The sequence below is a fragment of the Danio aesculapii genome, chromosome 19, assembly GCF_903798145.1.
Source record: "Danio aesculapii chromosome 19, fDanAes4.1, whole genome shotgun sequence".
Classification (NCBI taxonomy): Eukaryota; Metazoa; Chordata; class Actinopteri; order Cypriniformes; family Danionidae; genus Danio; species Danio aesculapii.
In genome coordinates this window covers 46,395,828-46,423,476 of record NC_079453.1, presented here as the reverse complement: position 1 = coordinate 46,423,476, position 27,649 = coordinate 46,395,828, and the positions used below count along the sequence as shown (strand labels likewise).

Sequence of the window (27,649 nt, the reverse complement as noted above, 5' to 3'; positions counted from 1 at the left end):
CGACCTGCTTGCTGTGAGGTGAAAGTCCTAACCACTGAGCCTTTCGCATAGTTACAAAACACTGACAAATTTATGCAACAAAAAAGTGGTTCAGCCCTTTTGGTGCAGTAATGATTGATCTGAGTGTATATGGTTGATGAAACGCCAGCATATTATAACGCTGCTAATGAGAGTGTGTGGTTCGGTCAGGCTTACGCCGGGTGGTATGATGGTGGTGATGATGGTGATGCTCATGATGGTGATGGTGTTCATGTCTTTGAGGAACGGGAATGACGCCTGCAGGATGAAGAGCCGTCCTGCAGTGTGAATCTCTATCCTGGGGGTTTCTGGACGGTGATGTAGTTTCTCGGGTTCGGGCACGCATGCGTTTGCTGGAGCTGTGCAGCAGAGGGTGCTGTTGCTGTTGGGACGGATGGCACCAGGTTATGGGGTGATGCCCGTGGAGTTTGCTGGGTTTGTTTGTAGCTGTGGTGTAACCCACAGATTTGCTGCGGCTGCGGAGAGACCGGAGAAAAGGGATGGATTTCCCAGAGGACTCCACAGGGGTGGAGGTCTCAGGTTGAGAGCGACGATGATGGACACGGGATGATGGGACGTCCTGTGGAGGCTCCTCTGCAGATGTTTCTGGAGTAATGAGAGTTGAAAAAATAATGCAAGGGAATATACCGCTGAAGTCAAACGTCGAAAAGTTGAAGAATTTATTCAATATTTGGTAAACGATGATTCAGAGCAAGGAATTTTTCACAGTAATTCCTATATATTTTTTCTTCTGGATAAAGTCTCACTTGGTTTATTTCAGCTAGAATAAAAGTTTTTAATTTTTTTTAAACCATTTTAAGGTCAATATTATAGAGCATTTAGAGGGATGTAAACAAAAACAATGGTCCTTGTCCCAATTGCTATAGCTTCTGAGAATGCAAAAAACGCCATATATTGATAAATAAAATTATGATAGCTGTTTTAACTTTAAGTTACGATTGAATTGACTCTTGTTACAGTTATGAAATAGTTTCATAACGATATATGACCACACTGAAATGATCTATTAGCCCCCTTAAGCACTATTTTTTCGATTGTCAACTGTATAAAGTGCATCCACAGATTGTACAGATGTAACTATTAATTACATATTATAAATGATAAATGTTAACATCGCTCATGTATGTGAATGTGAACAGTTTCAGAACTGTGAAATGGTGGCAGCAAAACACTACAAATGCAACTCAATCTGAAAAATATTTAGCAAAATGTAAAGGATGAAGGTCAAGCTTTTACCTTCGAATCGAGAAGTGTAGTTCTCAATTCCAGCCAAATCCAGATAGTGGTTCCTGCGTTCTGTGTTTTCATCTACAGAGTAGTGCTTCCGCTCTGGAGCGCTCAACTGAACATCTGAGCCCAGTACTCTGACAGAAGAACATCATATCATTATGGTCATATTGTATTAATATTGTTGGTTAAAGTGCTGATACTTTTTGATCAAATATTTCATCAAAAATATTCCAGAATTATCATTCATTTAGTTTATTTTAGTCCCTTTATTAATCAGGGGCCACCACAGCGGAATGAACCGCCAACTTATCCAGCATATGCTTTACGCAGCGGATGACCTTCCAGCCGCAACGCATCACTGGGAAACATCCATACACACTCATTCGCACGCATACACTACGGCCAATTTAGCTTACCCAATGCACCTATATTGCATGTTTGGGACTTGTGGGGGAAACCAGAGCACCCGGAGAAAACCCATGCGAACACAGGGAGAACATGCAAACTCCACACAGAAATGCCAACTGACCCAGCCAAGGCTCAAACCAGTGACCTTCTTGCCGTGAAGCAACAGTGCTACCCACTGCACCACCGCACCGCACCGACCACATTTTTTTTTGATATATTTTTTAATTACAGCAGTTTACATTTTTACTGTATATTTTGTTAAATTAGTGGTTCATTCCGCTGTGGCGACGCCTGATAAATAAGGAATTATGTTAAAGGAAAATTAATAAATGAATGAATTTTGTGAAATTATTCTGCGGACAGCTATTTGAAGCTTTTTTTACACAGCAAATGTTACACAGAAATATGTGGCCTTGACACATAACTGAAAACGTATGTTTAACTTCAAGTGCTGCAATAACTAAAACTAAACCCGACCCTTATGAATAAAGAGACTAAGCCGAAGGAAAATGCACATGATGCAAAATCATGATCAAATATGATCAAAATCAGTGAAATTAAATGTGTGGTGTGCAGCGCCTCCTTGTGGTTATAAAAGAAATGTTTTGTGGAGTTCGCTTTTTGCAATTGAAACATTTATAAAGTCAGTACAGGCATAATTCTAGAAGTAATTATGCTATTATTTGTGTGTGTGTGTGTGTGTGTGTGTGTGGTGTGTGTGTGTGTGGGTGTGTGTGTGCTGTGCGTGTGCGTGTGCGTGTGTGTGTGTGTGATGAATAAATGAATGAATGAATGAATGAATGAATTCTAAAATAGTCAATAAATAATAATAAAGTGACACTAGCTGTTTATCATACATTTTATAATATTATAAATGAAATTAGTTTAATACAAATACATTTTTGGAAAACGTTGAATCATGTCTTATCTCAATTTATATAATATTTGCTGGAACTGCAACTATTTGAAAATCTGGAGTCTTGAGGGTTCCTAACAAGTAAATACTGAGTAAGTCACCTTTAAAGTTGTCAAAAGTTCTCAGCAATACACATTACTAATCAAAGAATTTGTTTTTATATATTAACAGTGGAACCTTCACAAAATGTCTTGATGAAACATGATCTTTAATTAATATTCAAATGATTTTCACCAAAATAAAACACTTTTATAACAGGGGTGTCCAAACCCGGTGTCCTGGAGAGTTTAGCTCCAACCCTAATCAAACACACCTGAAGCAGCCAATCAAGCTCTTACTACATATACTAGAAACTTCCTGGCAGGTGTGTTGAAGCAAGTTGGAGCTAAACTCAGCAGGACACTGGCCCTCCAGGACCAAGTTTGGACACCTCTGTTTTATAACAATGTAAATATTTTTAATGTTACTTCCACAAATATATCTGTGCAACATAAGACAAGACTCACATATAAAATACTGAAAAATAAAATAAATATATTAATAGTTATATAAATAATAATATAACATTATAATTATTCATTCATTCATTCATTTATTAGGGGTCGCCACAGCGGAATGAACCTCCAACTATTCCGGCATATGTTTTATGCAGCAGATGCCCTTCCAGCCACAACCCAGTACTGAGAAACACTCATACACTCTCAGATTCACACACACTCATACACTACGGCAAATTTAGTTTATTCAATTAATAGCGCATGTGTTTGGACTGTGTGAGAAACCGGAGCACCCGGAGGAAATCCACGTCAACACGGGGAGAACATGCAAACTCCACACAAAAATGCCAACTGGCCCAGCTGGGACTCGAACCAGCGACCTTCTTGCTGTGAGGTGACAGTGCTAACGACTGAGCCACCGTGCCGCCCCAAACATCATAATTATTCGCCATTTTATTTCACTGTGCAAATAATTCAAGTTCTGTCATAAAATCTTCCCACTTATGACTGAAGAATAAAAACTGACCTGATTTGCGTATTCTCTGCATGGTACTGTACTGCCTCGTCCACCTGATCCCGCTCATTCAGAGAAATCCCAGCATCTCACGGTGGACAAAAGAAAAATCAAGTCAGTAAGAATGCGTGATATAATGATTATTTCAGTGGAGAGATCAAACACCTCCTCCACTTAACAGATGTGGCCATTTGTGCTCTGTGTTTTAGTTTAAGCGTGACCTATTATGCTCCATTTTACAAGATGTAAAATAAGTCTCTTGATGTCTCTAGAGAGAGTGTGTGTGTGTGTGTGTGTGTGTGTGTGAAGTTTCTGCTCAAAAAAACCCACAAGTAATGTTTTATAACTCTTTGAAACTGCCCCCTTTTAGGCTTTGATCCTAATTGTGCAGTTTTGGTGACTGTCGCTTTAAATTCAAATGAGATTGTGCTCTTTTCAGAAGAGGGCGGAGACAAATGCATGTGTGTCAGTATAGCGGCAGATTCAAAACAGGACTAACGTTATCTCTGTGAATAACTGAAAACGGGCGTAGCAACCGGGGGGGACAGGGGGATCTGTCCCCCCCTTTTAGAGACAGACCATTTAGAAACAGGTGATTAATAATTATATGAACGTATGATCTCGTACAGCCGTCCGCCCCAAAATTAAAATGTCTGCTACAGCCCTGACTGAAAATGTCAAAAAGAATCTTCAGCAGGTGAAAACTCTAGTGGCGGACGGACGGCTGCTTCTCACTCAGGGCTGTTTATGCTAATGAGGCAGAGATCATCACTACTGGGCGGGGGCTTTCCCACTCTGATGACACGTACAAAGGGAGAGAATGTCAATCAAAGGTGTTTCTGCGACTGTTTTTATCAAGTGTGCTTATAAAAAATACAACTAATACATTTTTCCCATTAGAGAGAGGTTATATTCACACACTGCTCCCGCACAACTGTGTTTAAACCCCTTATGACAGTGATTTTTGCATAATAGGTGCTCTTTAATGCTCACCTTTCCTGTATGTCTTTCTGCTGGTCAGTGGAGTGACGCTCAGCTTGACACGGAGGGTTGTGCCATTGCTGAGCACCAGCTGTTTGACTGAAGCTTCAACCAGCTCACAGATCGTCTGCATCAAGCTCAATTTATTCTGCAATAAAGAAAAATCAACATCTCGATGTTGTGTTTATGCTTATATAGTTGATGTCAAATTTATTAGCCCTCCTACAAACCTTGAATTCTTTTAAAAATGTTTCCTGAGTGCTGTATTTCTCAAAACATCATACTTTTAATATTATATATTTTTTTTCAAACATAATTCATTTTCTTCTAGGCTTAGTCCCTTTATTACTCTGGGGTCGCCACAGCGGAATGAACCGCCAATTTATCCAGCACATGTTTTACGCAGAGGATGTTTTCCAGCTGCAACCCATCACTGGAGGAAACATCCATACACACTCATTTACATACATACACTACAGACAATTTAGCTTAACCAATTTACCTATAGCGCATGTCTTTGGACCGTAGGGGAAACCGGAGCACCCAGAGGAAACCCAGCCGAGGCTCGAACCAGCAATATTTAAACTAATTTCTAATAACTGATTTCTTATGTCTTTGCCATGATGACAGTACATAGTATTTTTGTAGTTATCTTTCAGCTTAAAGTGCACTTTAAAGGCTTAACTAGGTTAATTAGGCAAGTTAGGGTAATTAGGCAAGTCATTTTATAACAGTGGTTTGTTCTGTAGACAACTGAAAAGAAATATTAGTTAAGGAGGCTAATAATATTGACCTGAAAATGATTTGAAAAAATTTAAAAAAAAACAAATAAGACTTTCTCTAGAAGAAAAATATTATAGGAAATACTGTGAAAAATTCCTTGCTCTGTTAAACATCGTTTGGGAAATATTTGAAAAAGAATAAATATTTCAGGGCTAATCATTTTTGCCTTCAACTCTATATACTCTGTCAATACTGAGGATAACTCCTCTGTATCCTCTGTCAACTCTATATCCTCTGTCAATTACCTCTCTATTTATTTTCCCATTGTTGTCCAAATCGTACAGTGTAATCATCCACTCTTGCTGATTTTCATCCGAGACGGACCCATTACACTCCTTTTCCTAATGTCGACAGAGCAAGAATGAAGAGAAAGCATTTACTATCATGGTTTAACTCAAGAACACAATGCACACAGGTAAAATCATTACTCAAAATTATCTATTTTTATTTCATACTTTTATTTAACTGAGGCATTCAATAGAAAAGACATTTTAAATGTTACTAAATAAATTCAGCTTTTTTAACTTTTTATTTAACCAATCAACATGTAATGTTTTCTAGAATGCATTTTTATTCTATTTATATTAAAAAAAAATTCTTGAGTAGTGAGAATGATTTCTATGGACCATGTGACACTAAAGACCAGAGCAAAGATGCTGAAAATGTAGCATTGCTTCACAGAAAAAAAAGAAATAAATTGAAGTAATGTTAAAAAATGTTTTATTAAATGTTATAAATATTTCACAAGTTTAATGTGTCGAACAAACTGGTGAGAAATTAAGACAAAGGTGCAGTATGTAAGTTAGACACCCAGTGGTTGAACTAGGTATTGCATTCCTGGATCAAAACAAACGCAAGTGCAAGTTGCCAGATTGAGGACCAACAGGAGGGAGTTTGATATCGAGACTAAAGGCTGATTTAAATTGTGTTCTATATAAAAGCAACGGCACGCGATAGAGGGAATATTCTCCGTATTAAAAGGAGTTTTTATTCTAACCAACACCTCGAATTTATATTTTAGAAACGGCTTTTATCTCTTACAGCTAAACAACAGAAAACTGACAATGATCACCTCAGGTACACCTTATGTACTTTATTCAGTGTTAAATGCTAATAATGTGAGTTTGAATGCCATTTCACATCACATTTATTGCCATATACTGAAAGCAGCAGCAGATAGCTCACCTCAGATCTGGAAAATGAACTTTAGAACTGACTCAGAGCAAGCCAACACATATCAGTGATTCAGCATGTATATTTAATAATCTTAAAGAGGTTTAATATGTATCAATTAGATTATAAACCTTACCATTTCGTGAGTGAGTGCATATTCTGTGCTTCTTTATGGCTGTATTTCAATTTCTGTCATGTTTCGTCTGGTGCAAACAGCCCAATTTCTAATCACAGCAAATCTCGTCACGTCGTGTTGTTAGGACACGGGGTTACAATGTAACCTGCTCATCTAATGTTTACGTTTGTAACATTTATATCATTTGCTAATTAATAACTTCATGTGGAACTCTCAATCTACTATCCAACGGAGGTCGCATTTCGGTCACAGACACATGCTTTGAGAGCCTCTCTGAATGAATGAATGAAATATGCAAGTTCCCACCAAGGTAACGCTGGTGCTGAAATATGATTGGCTAAACTGGCAGTGGGCTGGTTAAAATAACAAAACAAAGACAGACGTTCTGGCACATAAATCAAATTTTGAAAGCAGAATATCATACTTCAGCATTGTTTTTCAGATAAACAAGAATGTTAGCATGTTACTGAAATATCTACAAACATATTATAGTATTGGTATGGTAAAAAAAATTAAATAAAAAGAAAATCCTGCAAAATCCTAGCTTTAGAATCTAATTAATAAGTAAAGTCGAGCCTGATATTTACAGTCTAGAATACAATTTTGTGACTTTAAAACACTTACATCAGTCTTCCCACTTCTCTTCACTGAGTCTTTGTGTTGATGCTGCCGCCCAGTTTCAGGACAAGAAAGAAAAGATTGAGAAGTCTCCAATAATCTCTGTGGTGGCAGCGTTACTAAAGAAAAATACAGTAATATTAATGTTAAAAATCTTACAAAAACAGCTTTTTCATTTTCCAACCATCAAAACATTTAATATCAGTAATTTAATGTCAACATTGAATATTTTTATATTTAATTAATTTATTTTCATTTGTGATTCAATGAAATCAAACTTATGAAGTCTTATAAAGGTCTTATGAAGTGAAATGATCAGTCTGTGTTAGAAACTGAGCATTAATTGTAGCATTACCACCTTTAATCCACAACAAGCAAATCAGAAATTTGTTTAAGGTCTAAAGGAATCAGATTGCAGAAAAACGTGTAAATAATGTTGATTTTCTTCGGTCGACCAAACGATTCACTTCCTTAAGATATCACCAAGAGCCATAGGTATTAATTTTGTGTTGCCTGTATGTATTTATTTTTGACTTTTTCTGTGATATTAGTCAGCACTGAACTAACGACCTCACGTCCAGCTAAAAAAGCTTTAATGTTCAACTGAAGAAAAGAGTCTTGAATGTGTTGAGGATGAGTTTTTTTAAAGGAATAGTTCACCCAAAGATAAAACTTCCTCACTATTTACTCACACTCAAGTGTGATAGGTGTTAAAGCCACGTAATACTTCATATTAAGTGTCCTTAACTACTATGTACTTGCAGCAAGATGTAAATACAATGCACTTAGTGTGTTCATAATGTATTCCAGAACACTTGAGGTGGGATACGGGTCAGGCTTGGGGGGTATGGGTAGATTCATGGGCGTGGCTAGGCCTATTTTTTGGAGGGGGGGTATTTATTATTGTGATTCAGATCATGAAATATTTGAACTAGCCTGTAGGTTTAAAGATATATATATTTAAATTTGCTGTATAATAGAAAAGTGGCAGTTTTATTTATTCAATACATGGAAACACAAAATGCACTTAAATATAGAGAGTGCTTTTTACATTCAGAACTCAAATGGCTATCCCTGTTTTTGCAGTACAGTGGAATACTGCTAGTTTAGCATACACCCTACCATATTAAACATTTTAACTTTTATTAATTTCTTACTATTAATTACAAGTTATAAATGTAATATTAAGCTATATATATATATTATATATATATATATATATATATATATATATATATATATATAGCTTAATATTACATATATTAAGATATAATATTGTATATATATATATAGAGAGAGAGAGAGCTTAATATTACATTTATATATATATTATATATATATATATATATATATATATATATATATATATATATATATATATATATATATTATATATATATATATATATATATATACACATTTATTATTATTTTTTTTTTTTTACCTCAGTAGCTGAGCCCCCCTACAATGAAAATCCTAAAATCGCCCCTGGTAGATTTCAGGTGGGTTAATGTGTAGGGATGGTCAACAGCGTAATTATAAAACGTAGTTACAGAAATTAAGTACAGATGTATTTCCATGCAGGTATTAATAGATCATAAGAACAATACAAAAACATGTATTTATACAATGAGTACATTGCAAACGAATGATTAATTTCAGTGTAATACATATTAGTTAAGGCCACTTAATGTAAGTGGAACCAAAAAGCAATCCTTTAAGGGTATAAGGTTGCATTTATTGAAATAAATGACTGGATTAGTCTGTATATGTTTAATAGACAAAGGAGCTGTTTGTGAGTGAGTTTGGTCTCAGCGCTGGACTTACCCTGCAGGGAACAGTAATGATCTGACAGACGATCCTCTTCTGCTTCTCTAGCACACAGGTCCTTGAGTTAAAGAGGCAAAAGCAGATCATTTAAACACTGCGCATCCAAAGATAACAGCTATTGTGTGCAGTGAAGAGTGTTAGAATTAGACTACACTGGATAACAGCTAATGCTATTGTCTTTAGAACAGGGACAATCATTTCCACTGGGGACACTTCTCGAAATCCCGTTTGTGATATTTTTATGATTGTTTTAACTATGTTTTAGCTATTGTCATTACTATAACTAGTTTATGATTAACTCTTCTGCGTGTGCATGCATTCATGTCCAAGCACTAAAATAAACAAAGTTAAATAGGCTTAAGTGAAAGTTCTAATGAGCAGACAATCAAAAAAATCCAAAGCTTTATTTGCATTTGAGGAGATTGACGGTGTTGATGTCTGATTCTTTGGGATGCATGTGGAAGAATATGGCTCAGAGTGTCCACCATCTAATCAAAGACGGGTTTACATATATTATCTGGACAGTGTCCCACTTCTTTCAGCCACGCTGTCTAAGGCTGTACTCACACTAGGTACAGTTGCCTTGAACTGTGCCGAAGCGTGCTTCTCTCCCTCTCCTCTCCCCTGACGGCCTGCACTAATACTGCATTTTTGCCTTTCAAGCTTGAGCACACTTTATCATCAATGATGCGACTATTCAGGTTTTAACAGGAAGAGAAGCGCTCTCTCTCAGCACAGCGGACATTGCTTTAGTTATATCGTTGTAGAGTGGAGGAACTATGACATCAATTTGTGTGCAAAAACCCGGAAGCGAGTTAGCATTTAGCAGTTCTGGTTCCCTCGTCCCAAAGTCAATGGGTTTTTTCAATGGGATTTCAGTTAAATCGTTTAAATAAGGTTCGTGGCTGACACAAACTCATGATACTTTCACGTTTTACTCTACGATATAACACATCAGTTACATCACACTCTTTATTTTTTAAATTGGTTACGCTTCTTTAAAAAGACGGTTGCCATCAAGCTGCTAAATGGGACTACAGGCGGTGTCGGAGACATTATACGCTATCGAGCTGATCTCGTCTGGAGCGCAGATCGCTTGTGTTGGCCATTTGGATTTGTTTGTTATTTAAAGGGCACCTAGGTTACCCCTTTTTCAGATTAATATAAGTGTTTTGCGTCTCCAGAATGTGTCTGTAAAGTTTCAGCTCAAAACACCCATCAGATTTTTCATTATACCTTTTGCAAGATTCCATTTGATACATTTTTGCACTAGGGGCGGTTTTGTAGTACTGCTCCTTTAAGGCTAGTCCTCCCCGCCTATCGTTTCTACGCGCTTTTCTGCATGCCTTAATCTCCTCCCTCGGCTGCGTCAGACAACAGACAGACTTAAAGGAAGCAGATCTCATGTAGCGTTTGTGAGAAATACTACAGTAAGAACTTTACCAATGAGTATTGTTTGTGCAGTTGCATAGACGAGTCACACACAATGTCGTTACAAAGTTCACGCACACACACAGATACACAGCGCACACACGCACACACACAGACAGACAGAGAGAGAGACAGAGCGCGTTTAGCTTTGCACTCTTTATGCACGCAAATGTGACAGGATACAGGTAAATCTCCACTGCTGTATGCATATCTGTTATGTTAATGTACAAAATAAACCTGATTTAACGTCCACATAATTGTTCTGACACGCGGCTGTGCTGATGAAGTAAAGCTGAAGTAAATCGCTGTACTTCATTACACACATGCTCCGTTTTAAAAACATGTTAAACTTGTGAAACTCACTGTTGATCACATTTGATGATGATTGATGATCCTAGCGAACTGAACAGACCTTTTATTCCCAGTTGCTTTGTGCACGTCTGGTCTTGTTGATATGATTATACACGTGACTACCGGGACATGTTAATACGCACAGCTGTCAATCAATATTGAGGGTGGGGGGGACCCCACTCCTACGTCAAGTTGCGGTCGATCTGAAAACTACTCCAATTGGTCCACCGTTTTTTATGTTGTTAAATTGAAAAAAAAAAGGACTGGGTGTGTTTATTTCACCCCAATATGACGGTCTATACACTATACCTACACACATGTCTGTCCAAACAGCTTGAAAAGTCGATTTTTCACAATAGGTGCCCTTTAAGTATTTTCATGAATAGTATATTATAGTTTGTAGTATTTTTCTAATTGGGAATTTATATTGTGTGTAGATAATGCCTTCACTTGTAAAGACTGTCAAAACAGATTCATTTGTTGATCATTTATTTTAATTGAACGATATAATGAAGAGACTGCTCACCAGTGCAGCCTGTCTCTTCCTGCTCTCAGTAATGCAAACGTGTAAATAAACGTGTGAGAAATACGTACATATTAACGTCATTTTAACGTGATCAAAGGATTTTTCCTCGGTTTTTTGTTCATCCGAACACATTTAACTCCATCATAACTGCAATATTTACACTGCTCAAAATGTTAGCAGATGTGACTGTATGGGCTGCTTTTCAATGTACTTCGTGACAAAAAAAGAATATTGAATGTTGTTCTGTGTCCATGATGGAACTTGCAGTCGTCTGTTACTAAGGTAAGTGGGCTGTGTGCATGCGAGCGATACACTTATTTAAATATGTCTGATAATAATACTATGTAGGCACATTTATACAGTTTCAAAACTTTTACAACAACCGTAAAGCAAAACAAATGTATTTCCCAGGTAAAAAACTATCCAAAATATTTGTTTATAATAAAGAGCTTATTACTTGCAATCTTCGAATAGCCTATGGGAAAATTCTATAGGGACTTTAAAAAGGGAATCAGTTTTATGCTAGCAGCCGACTAGCCTACAAGGTGACGTCATAGTTCCTCCACTCTATAGTCGTTTGGGATGCAGTGACAGAGTAAAACATTTTGCAGAAAAGATCCACAACATTTGATGCTCATATATTATCATAAAGTCATCGTGCTGCAGGTATTAGGAGGTTTGCTGAAGGTGCAGCGGAGGGTTTGTATCTTTAATAAACTATGACAGTTCACTAATTGTAAATTAAGAATAATTAATAAATCTATATTAAACAATCGCTTAAAAGTGACGTTGCGTCTTCAGTTTCAGGCTCAGGCTCATTTTGCACTCACAATACAAGCGTACTGCGCCAAAGCCCAACCGAACCGCGCTCTGGCACACCTCTTCCAAATGGGCCAGGACCGGTTAACTGAACCACACCTGAGCCCGCTTCAGTGCACTCACACTGGAAAACATGCCTGGGCACGGTTCAGATAGCATAGTGTGAGTGCACCCTAAGAACAGACGTGTACCATAAAATCCGTATAGGATATCTAGATTATGCTAAAAGACAAGTGTTTTGAAATGATTGAATGACACATTCAACACAAGCTCACTGTGAAAACGTACCCCCGTATACATTTCTGGAGATCACGAATTATGTAGCCAGAGATACGTACGACTGCATTTCGTCTTTAAAACGAACGCTGGTATGATGCCGCCAACGGTTTCTGTTTCTTTTCGCGCTACAAGCTGACCGCTTACCTCCATGTGGACAGCTTTTCCACTGTTACCAGTTTTGCATTTGCTGCAGACTTGAGACGCATAGAGGAGTTGACCGCAACGACGGGTTTGAGTCTGGTGAAGAACGGTTCCAGAAAGCAGGTAAGACAAAAGACAAAAAAATAAAATAAACATGTAAATAACAGGGTGAGAATGTGGTAAGATATAAAAACGTAGTAAAAAAAAAAGGCGAGGACTTTCCTTTTTCTGGATTGCTTTTAAAAACACTATTGGTTGAGTTTAGGGAAGTGGGTGGGCTTAGGGAAGGAGGAGGGTTGGGTTTAGGGAAGGAGGAGGGTGGGTCAGTCGATTGGTCAGTCAGTCGGTCATTCAGTCAGTCGACAGCGGCCTCAGGTGGATTTACGTGAGAACAGCAGGCGAGAATGGCACTTCCGGAAGAAATTTAAGATCAGAAAAAGCGTACACAGCAGCCACTGGTGGATTCGCGAAAACAAAACCTGTAAAAAAACATAGCTCCTGGGACTTATTTCGTGATCTCCATAAATGTGTACAGCGGTATGTATCTATAATGAGCATGGGTCGGACACATTACCTAAATGTTAGGTTAGAATGAAATTAATGTTTGTTTAAACAACCTAATTATTTCCTGGATTCTGTATCATCACCATAGACCCTAATGCAGGGGTGTCCAAAGTCGGTCCTGGAGGGCCGGTGTCCTGCTGACTTTAGCTCCAACTTGCTTCAACACACCTGCCTGGAAGTTTCTAGTATACTAAGAGGTTGATTAGCTAGCCCAGGTTTGTTTAATTAGGGTTAAAGCTAAACTCTTCAGGACACCGGCCCTCCAGGACCGAGTGTGGACACCCCTGGCCTAAAGGAATGAAATGCAGGAAATGGGATTTAAATCGAAAACATTTACCCCCATTTTTTTTGTCCACCCCTCACTTCTCCAACCAAAGTTACACCCTTGCTTAAGAGGATCAACATCTGTAAAATGATAGATCAACATGCATGATCTATGATCCTTTGCATTTCTAAGTCAGATTGTATATAATTTGTGTAGAAAACCTGTTTTTGAGCTGGAAAAGCGGCCCCCGTAATGAATTCAGCAGGAACGGGGGGGGGGGGGGGGGGGGGGGGGGGGGGGGTTAGTTTAGTTCATTCTTTGCACTCCTGTGGTCTTAAACTCAATTGTTTCCAGACACATCGCAGTGCTGGTTTCAGAGGGAGGAAGTGAATTAAACTCCATGACAAAACAGCTTAACATCATCTGCAATCCTTCCTGACTCCACTCTGTCCCTGTTATTCCAGCATGAAACACCACTGCACATGTGCTTCAGGAAAATATCAGATGCACTCCTTATCTTTTTCTGCATTAAAAGTACAAAATATTTATTCAGTGTACTTTTTAAACTGTTCATCAATGTATGTTTCATTTGCGAGAAAATTAAATCACATGCTGAAAAAATCTGCACTGTATCTTTAAAAACTTGCAAATCAGAAAAACGTTAACTAGATATTTGCTGTAATCTTATGAATCAGCGAATCATTAATTCAGGACTCGTTCTGACAGGATCATTTGATTCAGTGAATCATTAAGAGGAAACTCGCTCTGACTGGATCAGGTGAATCAATGAATCGTTAACTGCAGACTCATTCTGACTGAATCAGCTGAATCATTCACTACGTTTACATGGACATCAGTAATCGAATCAATGTGTTAATTTGAATAAGACAATAATAAGACTAAGGTGTTTACATGAGTTGCTTTTTGAATGTTCCTTTCATGATCTCGTTTTACATGTTATAGCACATAATTCGATTAACGTCATCGCGTCATCGCACTATCCACATTTCCTCTGGATTTTCATGTAATTTCAGGTGTTTCGTTTTTAATTTGTCGACTTTAACTGCAGTTTGGCACTTTCACTTTCATTCAGGAACATTTAATTGCATGCCCCCGTGACAAACGAGAAATTGGAAGTGAATATGAACTGCTGGAGGAGTGTAGTTTTAATGGAATTTTACAACACGCCGTATGGGGAAAAAACCCTCAGCATTTCGTGATGCAGGTGTCTGTGGTCCTTCACTGACTCGGTAGGTACAGAGAATAGTGTCAAACAGCCGTGTGTGTATAGACCAGGGGTTTCAAACTGCCAGGCTGGGCAATAATATCCAGCTGCAGGCCCGCAGAACCACACACATTTCAGGCACACACGATGTAGGCAAACCATATATGGTTACGATGGATGTTAATGTTATTAACGTCTTCTCGGACATCGTCATCAATCTATTTTTATATATACTGTTAATAAATATTGCACACAATATAAACAATGTTTATCATTTCACAAATTTTGCGATCGAGATGGGCGAATGGGGAGCATTGTTTCCGATCGCCATTCAATATAATAGACAGAACAGTTTTCTATCAGTCATCATAGATGATCAGTCATTTTTATCTGACAATATATGAGTCAATATAGCAGATACTCGTTTGCTGGCCTTGCTGAACGATCTAAATTGGACAGGTTTAATTTATATAATGAATTCATTTATAATGAAGGAAATGATAGCAAGTTAATATAGGCAATAATACATCTTTATATGTAATAAAAATATATATATGTATGTATAGCATATATTAATATTTTACTCAAGCGATTTAATAGTATTTATTTGCTTAATTCTCTAATAACTTTTATTATTGATTTCCCAATTCCCAAATTAAATACTATAGTAATTTATAGTAAGCAAAATATTGTTTTTGAACCATAAAGTACTGCTAATTTGTTGTAATTATAGTTGCAATTAAATTAGCAATACAAACAAATAAACTGTTAATAATTAATTTAAATAAAAATTATATATATATATATATATATATATATATATATATATATATATATATATATATATATATATATATATATAAAACTAACAGTTGCTACAGTTTAGCTAAATATAGTAGTTTATAATCAGTTAAGATAATCAGTTTATAACTATATTGTTTAAATAATTAACTATAGTAATTCATTTTAATGTGACACATTATTGTTTGCTTTTATATTTTACAACAAAGCTAAGTATGATAATATTAAGATCCTAAATTAGTTTATTACACTTAATCGTACAATTAGACTGTCTATTATGTTTTCTTTGTGTATGTGGACATGTGAATAAAATCACGTGTTTGACTAATTATTTTTATTTACATAATTTAAGTTCAGAAACTGCAAAGATGTTAAAATGATCGTTACGATATAATAATGATATAATGACTGAAATGGGAAATCATATTTGTGAAATTCAACAGGTGGCGATAATGCTCTAAAGGAGTTAGTTAGTTACCATATATGGTTTGCCTAGACGTGTGTGCTAGATTGTGTGTGCCTGAAACGTGTGTGGTTCTGCGGGTCTGCAGTTGGATATATCTCAGCCCGCGGGCCATTTGCGGCCCTTCATTTGGACTTCAACTGACGTCAAAAATTTTACGAGATATTGAGAAGAACTATTGCCAGTAAAGTCAACAAAGTTACCCAAACTCTATTCTGCTGTCTTACGCTATCTGTTAAACTTTTGATGAAGCAACAATCGATCGGGACATAATAATTATTATTATGCCTATTATTAAATAGTAGTAATTTCATAGCAATTTAAACTACCCCTTCAATATGTACAACAAAAAAAAAAAGAAAACGGAAGAGCTTTGGTACTCTGGTGAAGAATGTCAATTGACAAGAGTGCATCAATCCGGTGTTCACTTTTTTCTTGTGTTTGAGTGTTAAAACACCTCTCCAATAAACTGTCAGTCACTGATATGACCCCCGCCAATTTGAGTTTGAGACTCCTGGTATAGACTATCCTGTCGCAAAATGCATCGAAAATCCTACACGGTGGTAATATTTTGATTGCGGTGTTTACATGTGTGTACTGCACTTTAATAATGCCACTAAAATTGGCATACTCACCATATCTTATTCTGATTTCTGCTTAGCTTGATTATGACCTTAATCAGATTAAATTAGTCGAAAAATCTCTGTTTACATGGTAGACTCTTAATCAGAGTGTTGTCTTAATCATATTAAAATCTGATTATTGGTGTCCATCTAAACGCGCTCACTGAGTCATTAAACAGAGACTTGCTCTGACTGGATCACTTGAATCAGTGAATCCTTAACTGGAGACTTGTTCTGACCTAATCATCTAAATCAGTGAGTCCTTAACTGGAAATTGGCTCCGACTGGATCAGATGAATCATTAAATGGAGATTGCCTTAGCTGGGTCATTTAAATTATAAACTTAATCAACATCGGTGAGTGGGAAAAAACACACTCCTACTCCATCACATTACAGTGGGTCCTAGTTTAATGTCAGTAAATAAAAAAAGGGACTTGTGTTTTTATAACTCCAGTATGACTGTGGACACACTATAACTACACACAGTTCTGTCCAAACAACTTACAAAAGTTGATATCGCCATAGAGTTTACCTTACTCCTGTAAACGTCATTTAATGAAACTAACATCATCTCCCAATTGTAATTTCTGCTCAGAGAATGTCATAGGTACATACAAACCAGTGGTGTAGTCCTAAAAAAAAATGTGGTGTACTATTACCCACCCAACCCGCCCATGCTGTTTCATAATTTTACCTGAACGCTTTAGCGAGACATCATTCAGTTGACTTCGAAAAACTCACGAATGCACTAATTGCAACAAATTAAGATGAGAATTAAAAAATAAACATTTGGTATACAGTTAAAGGGGATGCGAATACACGTCAATTAGGCACGTCTAATAAGCAAAACAAGTGAGTATACCGAGGGTATACGCAATTATTGATCCTCAGAAGTTGTAATACCCAAACAGCTAGTGGAAAAAAGTAGGCATACTGAGTATATGTGCGTATAGCCCCGACTACACCACTGATACAAACATTTTTTTGGGATTGTCCTGAAGTGGATAACTTTTGGCAAATGTGTCACTGACCTTGAAGGATGAACTGGAATCAGACATATTTACTTTAAATGATGATTCCTCCTTTGACTTTTCTTTATTTCAGATAATAATTATTATTTTCTGCTCTAACAGCAGCTAAAAAAATGTTAGCTTTAATATTAAATATTAAAATTAATTAAATATATATATATATATATATATATATATATATATATATATATATATAAAATTCAATTAAAAAGTAAATTAAATAATAATTTACTATACTATTTACTATTATTTAAAATAATATAAAATTTAATTTAATTAAAAAATGTAAATAATATTAAATTAAATTAAAAATAAATTAAACTAAATAATATAAAAATAAATAAAATTATATAAAAATAAAAAATAAAATAACTAAAATTTTAATACAAAAATAATAAAATAATATAAATAATAATAAAAGTAAATAAAATTAAATTAAATAATATAATATATAATTTTACCTGAGCGTGTCAGTGAGACATCATCATTCATTCAGTTGACTTCGAAAAACAACAAATTAAGATGAGAATTAAAAAATAAACATTTGGTATACAGTTAAAGGGGATGCGAATACACGTAAATTAGGCACGTCTAATAAGCAAAACAAGTGAGTATACCGAGGGTATATGCAATTATTGATCCTCAGAAGTTGTAATACCCAAACAGCTAGTGTACAAAAGTAGGCATACTGAGTATACGTGCGTATAGCCCCGACTACACCACTCATACAAAAATATGTTTTGGGATAGTCCTGAAGTGAATAACTTTTGGCAAATGTGTCACTGACCTTGAAGGATATACTGGAATCAGACATATTTTCTTTTAAATGATGATTCCTCCTTTGACTTTTCTTTATTTCAGATAATAATTACTATTTTCCGCTCTAAAAGCAGCTAAAAAAAAATGTTAGCTTTACGTTGGCAGCTTCCCTGGACCGGAAACACTGGAAGTAAATGTTCTTGGACATTGCAAATATGGAACTGTCTGTGGCGCTTCTACAAAAACTATTACCTCATGGATATGTGCAATAATTAAGATAAAAGATATGCTATTGTGATTTTTTTTCTTCATTTTATTTACCCCATGTGTAAACGTCCAGTGTATCTACCTTTGTTAAAAGTGTTCTTGTAAGAAGTTAAATGCAGAGGCAAACTTATTTATTTACTTTAGTTATTTATTTATATGTATTGTAACTTATCTCCTTTTTTTTCTCTTTTATTTATTTATTTATTTATTATCATTATTCTCTGTTTTCTTGTTTTTGGCTCTGATTTGTTTCCTTTTTGTTTATTTTCGCTAGGGGTGGGTGGGTATCAACAGAAAATGTAGTTTGCTATTCTTGTAACAATGCATGCTAGATTATTTCCAACTGTTCAATAAAAATTGACCACAAAAAAAGTAGATTTTGCATCATAGGTGCCCTTTAAAGGTTTATAATACTTTCCAGAAATCAATCTATTGCGCATCTATAAAATGCATAACCTTTCTCCCTCTACTAAATCACATCTTTTGCAAGCAAACACATCCAACTGTGCGAGCAATCTCTCTGCGTCATGCAGAACCTGCCGTCTGACAGCAGGCTGAAGAACAAAGGCTGTGTTAGTGGATGAGTGATCTATCAGAGTCTGCCAGTGATTTCTGTCATCATGATGGCAGAGTCTCAGCCACGCTCTGCCGGCTTCAGGCCCTTTGATCTGGGCTCAGATTTCAAGCTCAGAGGGCTTTATCCGGGTGTCAGACGGCCCTTATCCTGACTCCAGTGAAAATGCTTTTCTTGCTTAAAATTTTTGTCTCATTTCTCATCCAAATATCTAAAAATAATATCAAGAAGCATTTTCTAGACGAGTAAAAGTCCAAATGAACTAATACTACCTTATTTTAAAGTATTACCAGTGAGTTTTTCCTTAAAACAAGCTAAACAATCTGCATTAGGGTTAAGTAAAATAAACTTACAACAAACTGAAAACCAGACGATGCTACTTACCTCACTTGCAGATAATTTAGCTTGTTTTAAGGAAAAACGTACTTAATTTTGGCTCAATGTTTCTTGAAAACCAAATCTGGACAAGAAACGAGACAAAAGCTCTGAGTAAGAAAAGCATTTCTTGTGGTGTGTGGCTTTTTTTGCAATTGACAAGTAACAAAGCAGGTCTGCACTCACTGATTTATCAAAAAGGATAACAGGAGAAAAGAAAAACAAACGTTTCGGATGTGAGCTTTCATCAGTGTAATGATTCTTCAACTCTGCTTACGTGGCAGTGTGTATATACACGCAGACATTTCAGGTGTTCACAATTAGTTGAGCCTCAGATCTCAATGAGCTCTTGAATAAAATCTTGAATAAAAAGGTTTATGCATCAGGAAAAGAAAAAAAGCGGAAAAATAATAAAATAAATAAATATATAATAAATAAATAAATGTATATATGTATAAATATATATATAAAATTTTAATTAAAAAGTTAATTAAATTTAAATAATATAAAATAAAATAATATCAAATTTAATTTTATAAAAAAAATTTAAAAATAATATTAAATTGAATTCAACTAAAAATAAATTAAATAATATAAATATAAATAAAATAATATAAAAATATCAAATAAAATAAATAAAAATGTAATAAAAAAATAATAAAAATAATAAAAATATATACAATAATAAAAGAATAATAAAAGTAAATACATTTAAATAAAATAATATAAAATAAATGAGTTAAGCTGAGTGTAGTAAATTAAAATTAAACTTATTTCAAACTTAAAAGAAGATTGTTACTTACCCACAGGCAGATCATTTAGCTTACTTAACTCACTTAATTTGGACTATTTCTGAAAACTTAACCATTTTTTTGCAAGTCTAGAAAATGTTTTTTGATTTCAGTATTTTTAGATATTTGTACTGGAAATGAGACAAAAACTCTAAGTAAGAAAAGCATTTGCTGCAGTGCCTGAGCTTCACAACAGTACCTGGCTTTGTTTTCTCTCCCCTCCTGTTACCAAAGGCCTGGATGAACCCCTTATTACATGCTGAGAGAGAGAGAGAAAGACATGCGGTCTGATAATCAGTCAGATGAGGAGTACAATCCTGCCTCATGGTGCTAGAATATCTAACAGCATTAGCGTAAAATGTGAATCCTTCACGCGATTGACTTTATCCTTCAGGGTTTTTGGAGTAAACTCTAAAGCAATCTAATATACACATGCACTTTGGTCAATTTAAATGTATTTACTCTTCTTTTTTATTTATTTTTGCATAAAGTATTGAATTTTATATTAGAACTGACTGTAAATGTTATTTCTGCTTAATAAATGTTGGGATACGGGAAAGTACATTCTGAAATATTATATGATTTAATATTATATACTGCTCTCTGGGTTTTGCAATATAATTAATATTAAAAAAACACAAATTTGGATGGCACGGTGGCTCAGTGGTTAGCAAGAAGGTTGCTGGTTCGAGTCCCAGCTGGACCAGTTGGCATTTCTGCGTGGAGTTTGCATGTTGTTGGTGTGGGTTTCCCCCACAGTACAAACAAATGCGCTATAGGTGAATTGAATGAACTAAATTGGCCGTAGTGTATGAGTGTGTGTGTGAATAAGAGTGTGTATGGGTGTTTCCCAGTACTAGGTTGTGCTTGAAAGGGCATCCACTGCGTAACTTATACTTCTGCGTCAAGCGCACACGTATGCTCCGGCACAGCCTGCGTGCGGTCGCATAGTCCTCGCTGTGGCTGACGCTGACCTCAAAAAATGTAACTACATGTCGCACTGACACAAAGCGCAAGCTCTGTGAACGGCTTGGTAGTGAGTGTGGGCGGTGCTGAGAGCCACGAGTCCGATGGAGCAAGTGTTTACAAGTGTCGATTTCTGTGAAGGAGCTCCAGATGCAGTCTTTGCGTTTACCATTTGATTAACGTTGTTGCACGTCATCAACATTAAAATTGTTACAATGCTGTTTAGCGTGGTTTGGTTTTAAAATGGGCTAAGTCGGCGTCAGTGGTGTAGTGGTTAATGCGTCGACACATGCACGTGCTCGCAGCGACCCGAGTTCGATTCCCACCTCGCGGTCCTATGCCGATCCTTCCCCTCTCTCTGCTCCCCATGCTTTAGTGTCAATACTCTATACTGTCCTATACAATAAAGGTGAAAAGCCCTAAAAAAATAAAATGAAAAAAAAAAACAGGCTAAAATTGATAATCATATGCGAGTCGACTAAACATGTCATTCGTTGATCAGAGTTACAAGGTTTGTTTTTCCACAAATTGATAGTGAAAGTACAGACGGCTTCAGTGCTGTCATTTACGATGCAACATGGACACTTTCACACTTTTAAAATTACTGTGCTTTTTTATCTCTATAAAAGGTTACAAAACAATGAGATGGACATCATTTACAGAACGTGACCTGATATCTGTTATCTATGACAAACATCCCATCTAAAAAAATCCACTTTTTTAAATAGCTGCATCGTGCATGACATTTACCACAAATGAAAGCTGTGCGTCAGGTTAGGACTTGACACACTTGAACATCTTCACAGCCAGTGATGAATTCAGAATACAGAGTTAAGTTATTTTAAAGGTTATTAAGAGTTATTTTAATTTGGTGAACTAATATCCACACTTCAGTTTATGCTAAAACTTTCAGTGAACTGAAGATTTGTTTGTTAAAGGGGTAGTTCACCCAAAATGAAAAATTACTCCAATTTACTCCAGTTTCTTTCTTCTGTTGCAAACAAAAGAAGATATTTTGAAGAAAGCTGAAAACTTGTAACCATTGACTTAGATAGTAGGAAAAACAAATAGCAATTGAAGAACTTGGCCCCCCCTCTGTAAACAGTGGCCCCACCTTGGCCCCTGCCTTTAAAAGTTCCTAACTCCGCCACTGATCAGAGCTAAGCTAAAATAAATCTGTTATTAGAAATGAGTTATTAAAACTATTGTTTAGAAATGTGTTTAAAAAAAATCTTCATTCGTTGAACAGAAATTGGGGAAAAAGCATACAGGGAGGCTAATAATTCTGACTTCGACTGTATGTACAGTTGTTGTCTAATTAAGACGCTGTTCTTTCATGCCGCGGGTCAAAGTCAGGGACACTGAAAGCTCTTAGTCAAAGGAGTCTCTGTTCTCATCAATACTTTCTTTCACCCTTTTATTCTCTATTAAACTTCAAAGGATGTAAGGAAGGGAGTGCATGTGTGTGTGTGTGTGTGTGTGTGTGTGTGTGTGTATATATAGAATAGAGCGCATGCTGTGACACTGACAGTTATGTTTTATTTAATTATCTTATTAAGTATTATTACCTCTGCTTATTTATAACACTCAAAATGTGTTGAATCAGTAAAACCCTAAACAGAAACATCAGTAAAAGGGTTGAAAATAAGTTGCAGAGTAACAGATTGACTGACTCTGGACTGTTCTTTTGACATTTAAAGGGATGGTTCACTCAAAAATGAACATTTACTCACTATTTGTTCACCCTCAAATGGTTTCAAACCTTTATGAGTTTCTTCCTTCTGTCTACAAAAGAGGATAATTTGAAGAAAGCTGGAAATGTGTAGCCGTTGTCTTCCATAGTGTGAAATATTATGGAAGTCAATGGTTGCAGGTTTCTGACATTTTTCAAAATATCCTCTGTTGTGTTCAACAGAAGATTGAAAAGGTTTTTCAACGTTTTCTCAATGCTAATCACCAACCCTGACCACCGAATTAGACATTTGACACACATAAAGAGCAATCAAAGAGCTTCAGCGTATATCTGCTCATCTCCATTCACAGCTCTCCTCCCACAAACAACACCTCCTTTATCCCTCCTACAACTATTTTCCCATCACAGCCTCCCTCTGTTTTCAAAACCAATAGCAGATGTGTGGTGGGGCTGCGCTCAAAGACCCTGCTGTTCTGGCTGTCGGCCATATGCATTTCACACAGTGAAGAAGGCTCCAAGAAAACCAGAGAAAAGCAAAGACAGGGAGAAGACTATAGGCATGGGATGATAACTGGTTTCAAGGTTTACCGCGGTTTGGAAAAGTCAAAGTTTTAAAATCAGTAAAATTTTCTCTTATAGTGTTCCAACAGTATATTCAAGTTTGTTTTGTTTTGTAGCTTTTTCTTTTAGTTTATTTAGCCCATGATTCAGGAAACATTGAAAAACAGATCACTTATTTCACCAATATCCAAAGGTGCTATAGACCTGAACAGTGCCGTGGCTTCACTTTATATCCAAAGAAAAAAAGATGTTAAAACATGTTAAAAATGTGTTTTTGACACTAATGACAATGTACACTCAACGGCCACTTTAGGTACACCTTTAGCTACACTTACTAGTCATTAGGTACACCTTACTGGTATCGAGTTGGACCCCCTTTTGTCTTCAGAACTGCTTTAATCCTTCATGGCATAGATTAAACAAGGTACTCTAAATATTCCTCAGAGATTTTAGTCCATATTGACATGATAGCATCACACAGTTGCTGCAGATTTCTCGGCTGCACATCTATGATGCGAATCTCCCATTCCACCACATCCCATAGGTGCTCTATTGGGTTGAGTTCTGGTGACTGTGGAGGCCATTTGAGTACAGTGAACTCATTGTCATGTTCAAGAAACCAGTCTGAGATGATTCACGCTTTATGAAATGGCGCGTTATCCTGCTGGAAGTAGCCATCAGAAGATGAGAACAGTTTAGTCATAAAGGGATGGTCATGGTCAGCAACAATACTCAGGTAAGCTGTTGACACGATGCTCAATTGGTACAAATGGGCCCAAAGTGTGCCAGGAAAATATCCCCCACACCATTACACCACCAGCCTGAACTGTTGATACAAAGCATCAACAAGACATTTGCACCCATAGAACTGCCACTCACTGGATATTTTCTCTTTTTCAGACCATTCTCTGTAAAACCAGTAAATCACAGTAGATCAGCAGTTTCTGAAATACTCATACCAGCCTGAAATCCCCTTTCTTCCCCATTCTGATGCTCGGTTTGAACTGCAGCAGATCGTCTTGACCATGTCTACATGCCTAAATGCATTGAGTTGCTGCCATGTGATTGGCTGATTAGAAATTTGCGTTAACAAGGAGCTGGACAGGTGTACCTAATAAAGTGGCCAGTGACTGTATATTGTTCAGTGGAGAAAAACTTTGGTTTTTTTTACCCAGACATGTATTAAAAGAACATATTTTTGAGAAGTAATCACAATACTGTGATATTTTTATCCAAGCTTATCATACTGTCGGAATCTTATACCAGCCCATGCCTAGAAGAGACCCAACACCATTTCATAAGAGAGATTGTTCTGTAAATATGGAAATGTTGAAGACTTTTCTGCTGACTAACATTAATACTTTTTTCATTTCAGTTTTAAATATGCAATGCACATATTAAGTTCCCAGAGAATCAAACATCAATCAGAACAGCAACACTTACAGCTTATACATTATATTAATTAATCTATTGTAAATCACGCCTTCAAACAAAGATAAAGCTAATGTACCAGTTACATAATGTGGATTTATGTAAGATTATCTACATAAATGTAAGATTTTTTTTAGCAACATCCTTTTAAAAAGCAGGTATTGACAATATAAAATGTTAAGCACACTGCAAAACTGTTTATTTACGGTTGTGAATTGCATTATGGGATGTTGATCTCTGCTCTACCACCTTTTGATAAAGAAAATTCAACCGTGCATTTTAACAAAGTTACTATTACTAAGGTTTTAGTAGTTTGAGACAATGTATTGTGCAATAAATAATAATATATAAAGAATTACATCTGTAAAATGACTGACGTCTGTAAAAAGTACTGGCAGTTTATTATCAGGTGTTTGTTTCATAATTTACAACATCAAACCAGACAATATATCACTTTAAACTATCCCAAATGTCACTAAAAGTCACTTTTTCTAACTTTTCAACATCCAAAGCTGTTGGAGGAAAGATCAAGGTCCCACAATGCAATTAAAAAGTATAATTAAATAATAATAATAAAAACACCAATCACAATATATGGAAAATTGTTCATTTATGGATATTTTTATATCCTTATAAAATATACTGCTCAAAAAATAAAGGGAACACTTTGAGTTAAATTGTGTTGTTTAAGTGTTCCCTTTATTTTTTTGTGCTGTATATATATATATATATATATATATATATATATATATATATATATATATATATATATATATATATATATATACATATATCAAATAAATAAAAGAATATAAAGATAATAATGAAAATAAAAAATATATCAACACTCTTAAGAATATTTACCACAGCTTTTACTACAAATAGAAGCCAAATATATGAACACTGTTTATTTTAGTAAAACTACTGAACCATAAATCAACCACGATTTTGCAACATTAACCTGTTTATGGTAAAAAGTATTCTTAATTTCTTCGTCACACTTTACAATACGGTTAGATTTGTTTATGTAATAATAAACCAAGAACAATCTCGTACAGCATTTAATGATCATCGTTCAACTTTAACTTATTAAAATCTAAATTTACCCTTGTTAACATGCACTGTGAGTTACTATCTAAGAACGACCAAATGCATTTCCAATAACTAACCTTAACAAACATGAATAAATACAGTAATAAATGCTGTTCGTTGTTTAATCATATTTTGTTCAACATTTTGTAAAGTGAAATCAATTTTTGTACACCACAATGACAACAACTATACATTTATCTACTGTGAACTGCCTATTTAATCTTTATAATGTTAGTAATACATCATAATAGTTTGTTACCACTGAAAGGCTATGATCAACCCATTGATACTTCATAGGTTTACATCTGGTATATACAGTCACAAAAAGGTGATTAGTCCTAGACATTAAAAATGAACTTCTTTGTTATCTTTACATATGCAAAGATACATTTATACCACTTTACAATTAGTTTGTATTAGTTAATGCATTTACTAACACGAACAAACAATGAATAATACATTTATTACAGTATTTGATCATGTTAGTTAACGTAAAATACAGTTGTTAGTTCATGTTAACTCATAGTGCATTACCCAATGTTAATAAGCATGAATTTGGATGTTAATAATGCATTAGTAAATGTTGAACTATGGATAATAAATGCTAGTTTTGTTTATTCATAGTTCACGTTACTGAATACATTAACTAATAATTAACCTTATTGTAAAGTGTGACCGATGAATTGTATTGAAACAAAAGTGACTTTACCTGCTTGTTTCTGTCCGATTCACCACTACAGTCAATCTCCTTAAAAGCATCTCCTATTGCAAAACAAACCATTTTAATACCTCTGTAATTAAAGTCACATGGCAGAAGTAATAAGTTCAGTAAAGCTATGCACACCTTACCTTCAGGGTTTTCTCTCCGTTTACAAGCTAGAAGCGAAGTAAAAACGAGAATTAGATTAAAGTGTATTGATACTGTCTGACATGAAAAGGCAAAGTATCTTACCAGGTTTTGATTGCAGCTTTCCCATGTTGATTCTTCCTATTGGATAAACTAAAGAGCGAACATTTCAAGAACATCTTCGATACCATGGTCCTGGATATGCATGCTTCCCAGTAAACCTGTCTATGTTACAGGACAAATGTACAGTGAAGTTTGAGAATATCACCAATGCTCGTCTTGTTTGCTGTGAGAAAGCGAGACAACCTTTTTTTCTCTGAACTCAACCATGTGCACCTCCTTCGGTCTATTCATTGGTCAGACGTGCCAAAATTTGCATTGAGATATGCCATTATTATGCACCATATTTGCAACGCCAATGTAAGCTATTTACTTTAAACGTTGAAGTCTGCTTTACTTATTAATCTCTTATTATTAATTACTTGATAAATATGCTAGAAAGTGCAATAAACATGAACGTTCCTTTCGTTAAAACAATGTGTTTGTGGTTATAATACAATAAACAAGCATTATACTGTAGCGCCCCCTGGTGACAGCTTCAAATATAAAGTCACCGGTAGATTATGTTCTTAGACTTTTTTTGTTTTA

The 27,649-nt window shown here is 35.6% G+C and overlaps 1 protein-coding gene across 1 annotated transcript; it reads right to left on the bottom strand.

Moving 5' to 3' along the window:
• Positions 1 to 163: 163 nt before the first annotated feature.
• LOC130246326 (protein naked cuticle homolog 2-like) lies at positions 164 to 27,649 on the bottom strand. Its single transcript, XM_056479205.1, has 11 exons — positions 27,107 to 27,649; positions 27,004 to 27,030; positions 26,864 to 26,916; positions 20,611 to 20,670; positions 9,123 to 9,183; positions 7,302 to 7,414; positions 5,614 to 5,709; positions 4,598 to 4,733; positions 3,617 to 3,692; positions 1,276 to 1,403; positions 164 to 624 (listed from the first exon to the last, which is right to left on the bottom strand). The coding sequence occupies exons 1-11, from the start codon at positions 27,129 to 27,131 to the stop codon at positions 164 to 166; spliced, it is 1,236 nt and encodes a 411-aa protein (XP_056335180.1). The 5' UTR covers positions 27,132 to 27,649.